The sequence below is a fragment of the Megascapheus bottae genome, chromosome 3 (genome assembly GCF_031878675.1).
Source record: "Megascapheus bottae isolate mThoBot1 chromosome 3, mThoBot2.hap1, whole genome shotgun sequence".
Classification (NCBI taxonomy): domain Eukaryota; kingdom Metazoa; phylum Chordata; class Mammalia; order Rodentia; family Geomyidae; genus Megascapheus; species Megascapheus bottae.
This window is the reverse complement of record NC_143511.1, coordinates 67,841,374-67,852,425: the sequence shown is the minus strand read 5'-3', so window position 1 is coordinate 67,852,425 and position 11,052 is coordinate 67,841,374. Positions and strand designations below refer to the sequence as shown.

The window sequence follows — 11,052 nt, the reverse complement described above, 5'->3', positions numbered from 1 at the left end:
TTCCTGCCAGCTTTTTCTCTCTTTCCTCACCTCTTCCTAGCATTTTCTTTTTGTTGTTATTTAAAGGAGACCTCCCAGCTATTGACTTCCTCAGTGCCACCTCTGATAGTCTGAGCTGTGTGATTCAGATGTACAGGTCTTATTCATACTTCATATTGAGTAAGGAGTCAAATAATCTGGGCAACAAGTCCAAGCCAAGTCTCTGCTGGCAGCTTAAGGAGATTCAGGATGGAAAGAAACTTCAGCTAAAATCCTTATTTTACCTCCTTAAGAACCTTGAAGTGAAGGTTACAGGATGTTAAGTTTGAACCACGGACCCATTGAGTATACTGAGCAATCATTGAATAGATCCTATATCAGCAAAGACAACAGAAGTATTCTGAACTCCTACTTCAATAAAAACACAAGAGGAAAAAAATAATGTAATACTCAATTGGTGATACATAACTTACTTTAATGAATTTTCCTTTAACACAAGTGTAAAAACAAGATTTCTACTATTCCAACTATAAATTCAAATTCCAAAACAGACCAATAATATATAAAGTTTAAATAGATTTCAACTAGAGTATCAAATATAATACAGAATTCAACTTAATGCTTTGTCACATATTTAAAATAAACTTTTAAGTATTCCAAGTTATCAAAAGTGCTCCCCAAGAAAAGGATAGCACCTGTTGGTGCTTATGTATTTGAAATGAAAGAGCAAACAACTCAATATGAATGCAATTGAAGTACTTCTAAGTCATCCTACAATACCTGATACAGGTAGTAGGTTCACGATCTTGGTGTAAGAAGTTACATCACAGAATTTTAATTAGACTTCTAGACCCCATACAAAAAAATGAGAAAGCCTACTAGCATATAGTATCTTTTCTTGTTTTATTTTTATTTTGCCAGTAAGAGATCAGAATTAATGTCATCACTCAAATAGATGACATATAAGGCTCTGTTTCTGTTTGTTAGGAGGTACCAACACATGTGCAAGAACAAGTCTCAGAGCTGAGGATTTGCACATGAAAGCAATTTGTTTTCACTTAAAATAAAATTAATATATGTACATGTAGATTAAGGCAAAATTTAACCCGATGCAAACTACCAAGAGACATTCGAACTGAAAACTGATAAGGCAGCCACTGGAAAGGAGGCATAAAAAGAAAAAATTCTAGTGGATATAATAATTTTTGTTCAGTCATTAAGATAGCTACCACCAGTGTGTTCAGACCAACTAAAGCTGGAAAGAACATGAGAAACACAGAGCAGAATGTCTCCTACTGTAGCAACAAATGAATTCTAGGGGAAAAAAACATAAGCTAGGCTCAAAATGAAAATTTTAAATATAGGATTCATATTTTTACAAATTACAACTGTAACCTGGTGCCATGCCCACACCTGTCATTCCAGCACTCAGGAAGCTGGAGTGAGAGGATGGCAAGTTCAAGGTCCCTGAGACACACAGACACACACACCTTTGACTTTCTTTTCAGAAAAAATGTTTTTTAAACAAGGGCATCAAATAGACTATAGATTGGGACTCACACTGAAAAACATCAGATCTTACCTAAAAACATTAGCGATATAAAATTAAATTCCAAGTATATTTCCATCTAATGTGGGCAAAATTATAACATTTATCAAATATAAGCTTGGAAATTATTTTCATTTTTAATATCAAACACCGTAGGGACAGCTGACCACAGTTCTTAATATTCAAAACTAGGTAGGAATTGTTTCTAATTACAAGGAGCCATAATGGTGATATAAAGTGTTTAATTCTGATGAACTAAAGCCCAATTCAAATTTAAAACACAAAAATAGCTAAGTTTTGAAAAGATTTAAATTTTTATAATTTTACAATAGGTTTATTTTTTAATAACATTTAAAAAGTTACCTTTTATCAACATAAACTATTCAAAGAAACAAAAGAGAAAATCTTTGATATCAGAAAAATAGATTTACATGATAGACTCATCCTAATACTCAGGAATTACAATTATGAAAGTGGTAGTCTCCCCAAAACAAAGAATTCCTTCCCTTTTGTTACCTCCACACCTTATAAAATCTTTATTTCACATCATTTACATAGAATATCAAAATCTGATAGGTAGATGAGATTTTTTTTTTGCCTTTTAAAGCAACTGATCAGGTAAATTTATTCAGTCTTCTTAGTGTTTTTCTTTTTAGTACTTTCTACAGCATCCTCTGGTGTAGGTTTTGAGGTCGATGAGCCAGTGCCATTGAAAGATGCTTTTGTTTCACTTTTCTTTCCACACAATGAAAACTGTTGCTGCCAGCCAAACAGCATTCGACTCAGTATATCTTCTAAAGGAGCAAGAGTCATGGTAGAAGTTTCTGTAACCATCATGGTTATCTGGAAAAAGAAAGCACTTATAAATTTAAGTACAAGTGCTGTTTCTCAAGACAGAAAAGAAAAATAAATGAAAGGATTAAAAATGTATCCTGAATTTAATCAGCATAAGCAAACAATGCTGGATTCTGGAAAAATTTTCCATGAGAAACAACATGATCAGGAAAAATGATATAAAACATCACATTTTGGGGTGTAAAGAAGCAGCAAACCTACTTCCACAGAAATAATACTCAAAGGAAACAAGATAGAATATCATCTATAGTCTATACCAACAACCAACAGAGCTATAATTACTTTATACCTAACAACTGTAGTACACAACTGTGCTAAGTACTTTATACTACTCCTTTCTTACCGCAATAACTATGTTATTATCCTCATCTTGGAACTAAGGCTCTGAGAGGTTACCTAACTTTTCCCAAATCACAAGGCTAGTAAAGACTAAAGCAACTTGCAATACTAAGATTTTGAGGTGAATTACTAAATACACTATCAATACCAAAAGTCACAGACTTAAAATGAATTACAGAATACTGCTTCTAAGCATGACCTAGAAAGTTTCAACCACCCAATTTATATATGTGTTACGTGATAGAGCTAGAGAAACAGAGATAGATATAATATAGATATAGATATAATAGATCTAATAGGGTTATAGAGACAGAGATAGATACAGATATGATAGTTGTGGAATCATTATAAGACAGAGAAAAGAGTGTTCCCGATCCTTTATCTGACATAAATGTTTGGATTTGCTCATGAAGTAGACTGGTGTCAGAATGGACCCTGAGGAAAATTTTAACAGAATCTAGGGACTGAAAAGTTAAAAAATAATAGATGTCCAGCACAAAGGAATAGGTGTGGGAAATGTATACTTTTGAAGTTAAAAATCTTACAATATATTATGAGATGAAAATGAGACAGACCTGGTTCTGTCTCATTTTCACTTATGTAAATTAAAAACCCATCCACAAACACCATTGTGAATATTCTGAATGTAAACTTTGAAATAGCTAATTCTATTACGTGAATTTGACACCAATAAAAATAATCTAGATTGCTTGTGGTGACACAAACCTGTCATCTCAGTACATAAAAGGCAGAGATCGGAGGATTATAGTTTGAGGCCAGCCATGCCAAACGTAGATAAATCTCCATCTTAAGAAACAAGCAAGGTATAGCAATTCATATTTATAATCCCAACTATGCAGGAATTACAGGTAAAAGGATGATGATTTGAGGACAGCTAAGAAAAAACCTATCTGAATAATAATAAGCTTAAGTAAAAAGGGCTAGGAGACAGAGATTTGCAATAGAGCAAAACCTAGATACATAACGCCATACAGTATGACGCTAAATGAAAGGACCTCTAGGATATAGAAACAAAAGCCATATAATGAGTGACTGTTGTCCTTAATGTACTATGTTATCTCTCATCTCTTTTGCTGTCCCTTGGTTATCTCATATTGTTACAGTATCTCACTTTGTTATCTGATATACTGGATATACTTGTATTTGGTTATTTGAAATTGGATAGGGAAGGAGGGAAAACAAGATGAGGGGTGGGGGGGAAGGAAATGGAGACCAAAACATGTGAAAGGGTATCAATGTATGGGAATTAATGTACCATCTATCTGGCAAATATAATGCAACCCTTCTATTAATTACAATAAAAAATATATGAAAAAAAGGGCTAGGAGAGTGACTTAAATGGTAGGCAGCCTGCATTCTTAGCAAGCACAGTCCTGACTTAAAGCATCATTAATGCCAAATAAACAAAATAAATACTTCTAAAAGTACATACACAGAACCTTTGACTTGGCTATGACTGTACAGCTTGTATTGTACTTAGTCCTTTAACAAGATCAGAAATGTATTTCAGAAATCCTAAAAGTCTTTGGCCCAAAGATGGGTCAAAGACTTAAAGAGAGTCTTCTCTGAAGAAGAAACAAAAATGGCCTATAGACACATGAAGAAATGCTCAACATCTCTGGTCATAAAAGAAATGCAAATCAAAACAACGTTAAGATTCCACCTCACTCCAGTTAGAATGGCCAGGATCAAGAAAACTAGTAACAACAGATGCTGGAGGGGATGTGGCCAGGAGGGATCACTACTACACTGTTGGTGGGAGTGCAAACTCGTTCAACCACTGTGCAAAGCAGTATGGCAGTGCCTCAAAAGGCTAAACATAGAAATCCCCTATGACCCAGCAATTCCACTACTTGGCATTTACCCAATCATCCAGAAACAAAGACATACTAAATCCACTAGCACAACAATGTTCATTGCAGCACTATTTACCATAGCAAAGATATGGAACCAACCTAAATGTCCCTCAGTTGATGAGTGAATCAACAAGACGTGGTATTTGTACACAATGGAATTCTATGCTGCTGTCAGAAAGAATGACATTGCCCCATTTGTTAGGAAATGGAAAGACTTAGAAAAGATCATATTAAGTGAAGTAAGCCAGACTCAAAGGAACTTAGGCTCAATGGTTTCCCTCATTTTTCATAATCAGTAGAAACCTTGGGCTTCCCTTTCAGAGATTTGCAATAGAGCAAAACCTTGATACAAAAGGCCATATAGTAGGACACTAAATGAAAGGATCTCTAGGATATAGAATCATAAGCCATATAATGAATGATTGTTGTCCTTAAGGTACTATGTTATCTCTCATCTCTTTTGCTGTCCCTTGGTTATCTCATATTGTTACAGTATCTCCCTTCGTTACCTGATATACTGGATATATTTGTATTTGGTTATTTGAAATTGGATAGGGAAGGGGAGAAAACAAGATGAGGGGTGGGGGTGGGGGGAGGGAAATGGGGACCAAGACATGTGAAAGGGTATCAATGTATGGGAATTAATGCACCATCTAACTGGCAAATATCATGTAACCCTTCTATTAATTACAATAAAAAATATATGAAAAAAAAAAAAGAAATCCTAAAAGTCCTTGTAGAGCAACAGTATAGGCAGAACCTACAGTCCCTAAGAGAAAGGAGAATGAATAAAGGGAGCTTTGCATTCTCCATGGCTTGAGCCACTTTGAAAGCTAGGGGTTACAGAACAAAGCAGACTCAAGAGGAACAGGAGATAAGCCAGAGTCTGAAAAAGCCAACACATCTGGAACCTGAGGGCAATTCAGACCAAAAGAACCCTGTGGCAGTGAAACCAAAATGCATATGTACTCTGTCCTGAGACTTATTAATTCCTCAACTGTACATACATAAAAAGGAAGAGAATTCAAAAGCCTTGCAGAGAGCAAAGAAAAGAGGCCAACAACTGAGCACACATTTCAGGGGCCAGCTGCTTGATACTAGAAGATAGGTTGGGAGTTGAAGTCAGGAAGGTGCACAACTTGAGATATACATTTCACGCATAAGAAGGTACATTCTGGAAAGACAACCCTGAATGAGGATTAATAAGGTCTAAAATCAAGCACCAACAGGATTAAAATAATGTATGCATTACACCCACCTGTCAGAAGAATGCTAAATACTATCATCCCTCCCTTCTTTGCATCTAAGGCAGTAACAAACAAGTAAACTGATAATTAGAAAACAGTAACAAGTACTAGCAGTAATAAAAGTCTGCCCACCATCACACAAGCAAAAGGTTGCCATGTCTTTGAAGGTAGTTACTTGGAAAAAAAATTATAGAGGAGTTTAAATAGAACATCATCATCTAAGTTTGAATTGTAATAGAAAGATTTATAAATTTTCTTATATAGCAGTGCCTTTAGACTAGTTAGCATGAGATATGCTAGCATAATTATCTTGGTCATAGCTTTGCTTAATGGACAGCCAAGAAAATACAAGAACTCAGATAAAAAGCAGTGGTTTAAGAAAATAGAAATGTCTTTTCACATAATCCAAATGAGAATTATGCCAAGACTTAAAGTATTTTCTAAGAACATGAACTAATAATATTTTTCAAAGTCAAGTGTTTTAATAGAATCTCCCCTCCCTACAGACTCATCACTCTGCTGAGAAGTATCACTAGCATTAGAAATTACTGCTGAGATGGTTCAAGGACAGACTGCTGTGAACTCAGCCTCTTATCAGCTCTTGATTTAACAAGGTAACAAAAATATAATTTTGACACAATGAAGCCTTATTTTTTTACAAATAAATTATAATACTATCTCCTAACATAGTATATACTTAAAGGCATCTTACCTGAATTAAATAGTATGGGTCAGACTTTTGCTTAAAAAAAAAAAAGAGCCAGGTGCTGGTAGCTCATGCCTATAATCCTAGCTACTCAGGAGGCTGAGATCTGAGAATCAAGGTTCAAAGCCAGCCCAGAACAAAAGTCTGAGACTCTTATCTCCAATTAACCACCAGAAAACCAGAAGTATCGCTGTGGCTTAAGTGGTACAGTGCTAGCCTTGAGCTGAAGAGCTCAGGGACAGCGCCCAGGCCCAGAGTTCAAGACCCACAACCAACCAAAAAGATAGATGATTGATTGATTGAGGATAGAAAATAGGACACTCTAGTGATAATTTTGTTTCTTAACATATTCTAAAATAGAAAGTCAGACAAAGAAATTGTCTAAATCTCTGTTACAGTCTTTATATACCTCAAGCTACATCATTACAAAATGCCCAGGAAAAAAAAAAATACCTGACACAAGGAGCCAGGAGTTTGGTCTAGTGGTAGAGCGCTTGCCTAGCATACAAGAAGACCCAGGTTTAATTCTTACCACATACATTAAAAAAAAAATTGGAAGTGGTGCTGTGGCTCAAGTGATAGAGCTCTAGCATTGAGAAAGGCTGAGGACAGTGTTCAGGCCATGGGTTCAGGCCCCAGAACTGGAAGCAAATAAACAAAAAATACCTGACACAAAATATACGTACTTCTACATTCTCTATGATGTCTAACTTTTGGAGTACAGTAGAACAAAACCCTGAGCTGGGTTGCAGATGGCTTATGCCAGTAATCCTAGCTACTCAGGAAGATAAGACCTGAGGATCAAGGTTCCAAGTCAGCCCATGTAGGAAACTCCCCGAGACTCTTACGGCTTCCCCACCAAAAAAAAAAAAAAAAAGCCAGAAGTTGAGCTATGGCTCAAGCGGTAGAGTGCTAGCCTTGAGCAAATAAACTGAGCAAGAAAGCTTGAGCAATAATTGACCAAAAAGCTCAGCTCAGAGGCAGTACCCTGGCCCTGATTTCAAGCCTCAGTACTGAAATAAACAAGCCATCAAGAAAAAAAAAAATAAGTTATTTACGATTATAATATCTGTCTGTGTTTAAATATATACTAAAATATGTACATTGTAGGATACTGCACTGTACATGTTCTAGTATAAAATAAAAACTGAATAAGGTTAAAAAACATACACATACAAAACTACAATAAAGCTTCTAGCTAGGTAATAAAAATAGAAGAGATTGGCTACAGAGAGGTCATAATATGAAATCTTGAAATTTAGAACATAAAGAAACTCAGAGAACATCAACGTCATGAACCTCATTTTACAAATAAGGCAGACCCTGATCAACCATGGCTATCTCCAGTACTTTCTGGATTCTATATACTAACGGGCTGTCTGCAAGACAAATGAAGAAATCACCAAAAATAACCTGTATATTTCATATAATTACAATAAAACAACAAATAGACTTAGTACTGGCTCAATATGTACGACTCTACTAAAGAGAATAGGCTGTGTAGATTGTGTGATATGATCCCTAGACCCTTTAAACACTTACCTTTGTGGTCACAAGGAAGATGGTGTAAAGGAACATCAGATGGTGCTTTGATACTGCCAGATGTTTGGTGTGCTGGAATGTGAACATAACTGACCCCAGCAGGGTTACCTTGGATGGGCTGAAACAAAACACATTTTTAGTTGATAAACAATAAACATGATTTGGCAAATAAAAAATATACAAGATTTTAAAATGGCCTATTTATATCTTTTTCAATGAGTATTCTATAAAATAGTAAACTATTACTATATTAACACAAAAACAAGCTTTGTAAATATACGCCAAAGTTTGGAAATGACAAGTTATTAAAACATAAACACTATTTCTCACCATGTGAAGTTTTTATAGAGATTTACAACATTCGTATGTATCGTGAATGACAAGCTATGTTTTCATACTACAATACTTCTGAGACATATCTGGTCATATAAAAAAAAAGACAAGAAATCCTCATTTTCCACAGCATAACTTAGGTTCAGTTTGTAAAACCATTAGTGATAAACGAGATCTCGAAGTACAGTGAGTAGAGGAGCTCTGATTTGTACAGCATTTGCTCTTTTCTACAGTTCAAATACTCCTATTATGACCAACTGCAGACTCCTGTATAGAATGGAGAAAAGACGGTGCCAAAAAAGCTCAATACTTAGCTAGTTTCAGTGTAGCATTTTAGCTTTCTCTAATATTTTAATATATAGATTCTGAAAAGAAAGTTTAAGAGATTAAAAAAATGAGCGGGGTATCGGTAGCTCATGGTTGTAGTCCTAGCTACTCAGGAGGCTGAGATCAGAGGATCACATTTCAAAGCCAGCCAAAGAAGGGAAGTCCATGAGACTCTTATCTCCAATTAATCAGCAAAAAGCTAGAAGTGGGGCTGTGGTTCAAGTGGTAGAATGCTAGCCTGGACAGCTCCAGAACTGACATAGGAAAAGGGGGAAAAAAAAAAAAAAAAGACTGGAAGACTGCACCATCCAGGCACTGTGGCTCAAGCCTATAGTCCTAGCTACTTTGGAAGCAAAATTGGGAAAACGGACTGCAGTTTGAGGTCAGTTGGGGCAGATAAAAGATTGTGAGATTCTGCTTTGACCAATGTTTACTCTACACCTATCATCTTAAGGAATAGGGGAAGTGTAATTGTTAGGTGCAGGAATGCATGCTTGTCACCCCAGCCACACATGGAATCAATCACAAATAGAAGGTTCACCATCCGGGTCAGCCTGAGCATAGAACAAGACCCTCTCTTGAAAATAACCAATGCAAAAAGGGGCTGGCAGAGTGATTTCAAACCCCAGACCTGTCAAAAATAAAATAAGATAAAAATTAATAAATAGGGGCTGAGAGTTTGGCCTAGTGGTAGAGAGCTTGAAGATCTGGTTCGATTCCTCGGTACCACATACATAGAAAAAAGCCAGAAGTGGTGCTGAGGTTCAAGTGGTAGAGCTCTAGCCTTGAGAAAGTCCAAGGACAGTGCTCAGGCCCTGAGATCAAGCCCAGGACTGGAAAAAATAAATAAATAAAATAAAATAAAAATGAATAAGTAAATGTTGCATTTGAGGAAGAAACATTTATAGGTAATAAATTGGAGGAGGGCATTGGGGAGCAGTTGGATTTACAACGAAATTTTTGTGTGTATGTGCTAGTACTGAAGCTTGAACTCTGAGCCTGAGCTGTCCCTGAGTTTTTGTTTTCCTCAAGCCTAGTGCTCTACTCCGTGAGCCACAGCTCTACTTCTGACTTTTTGGAACTTTATTGGAGATAAGAGTTGCGCAGCCTGGCTTCAAATTGTGTTCCTCAGATCTCAGCCTCCAGAGCAATGAGGATTAGAACTGTGAACTAACACCCAACACAAAGAAAGTTTTAAATTACAGAGTGTGAGACTGATAAGGAAAATCAAATTGCATTAGAAAATCTAATACTTTTTAGTTTCTTATGAAACAAAAAACAAGTTACTCACTCCCAAAATACAATGACAGAACAGGCGTTGGATATATTATAGTCATCCAATTCCAAAAGGGGGAAAATGGAGGAAAGACACCACTGGTATCAAGCCATTTGAAATTCATCTGGGCAAGTTCCAATCCTCCCTGGCTAGAGGTTCATCCTCTGTCTGCCATTCCATATACTCATGGCTTGGCTTCCATACCTCCAACTCCCTCCAGGCTGTAGACCTAGCCTCAGGTCTCTGACCCACAGCTTCCACATGAATTTCATCATTTCTTTCCTTCACAGGCAGCACATATTTTCAATTGAGCGGTTTTATCATTCTGTTTCCTACACACAGAATTTGGGCAGTCTGTCAGCTTTCTTTTATTTTATTCTGTCCTTTCAGTCCAAGCTGGCAGTATTTCTGTTGATTTAACATTTCCAAACTCCTCTAGGTCTCTCGGGATCCATGCCACTAGACAAGAGAATCCTCCACAGATCTTTCTTGGATAACTCATCTCTACTCTTGGCTTCTGCAGTGTTAGTTGAATGGATTCGTGAATCACATGCCTAATCTCTTCAATGCTAGCAAAAGGTTGTGCACATAACCTTCACTTCTTTCCAGAACAAACGTTCCTAAGAGTAAATCTTTATCTTTTATAAGTTGGAATAGTCGGAAAGTATCTCAAATCAACCAAGTGTGGTTCTTTTTTTTTTTCAGCAGTTATTCCTTTAATTAAGCACTTTTCTCAAGCATTTTACTATAAGCATGAAGAAAAAAAAAAAGTCAGACTAAGATCAGCCTGGACAATGGAAAGAGGAATAGGGAGGGGAAAAAGGAGAAGGGTAAACAATTGGAGAACTCCAGGCTGTACCTTCAACACTTTTGCTTAGAAATCTTATCAGCAAAATACCCAAATGTACTGCATACAAGTAATGTTTTCCATAAACTATAATGAACAATTAGATTAGTGAATGCTACTTTATAACAAGGATTACTTTTCCTCTAGTTTCCAAGATGATGCTCCTCATTGTCTT

The 11,052-nt window shown here is 36.3% G+C and overlaps 1 protein-coding gene across 1 annotated transcript in view; it reads right to left on the bottom strand.

Moving 5' to 3' along the window:
* Positions 1-447: 447 nt before the first annotated feature.
* The window catches only part of Tmem38b (transmembrane protein 38B), a 28,756-nt gene continuing 18,151 nt past the window's right edge, over positions 448-11,052 (bottom strand). Inside the window, exons 5-6 of the mRNA XM_090330384.1 lie at positions 8,095-8,212; positions 448-2,371 (exon numbers count right to left, since the gene is read on the bottom strand). Coding sequence (XP_090186510.1) covers positions 2,153-2,371; positions 8,095-8,212 — 337 coding nt within the window. The 3' untranslated portion in view covers positions 448-2,152. The remainder of the gene's footprint in view (positions 2,372-8,094; positions 8,213-11,052) is intronic.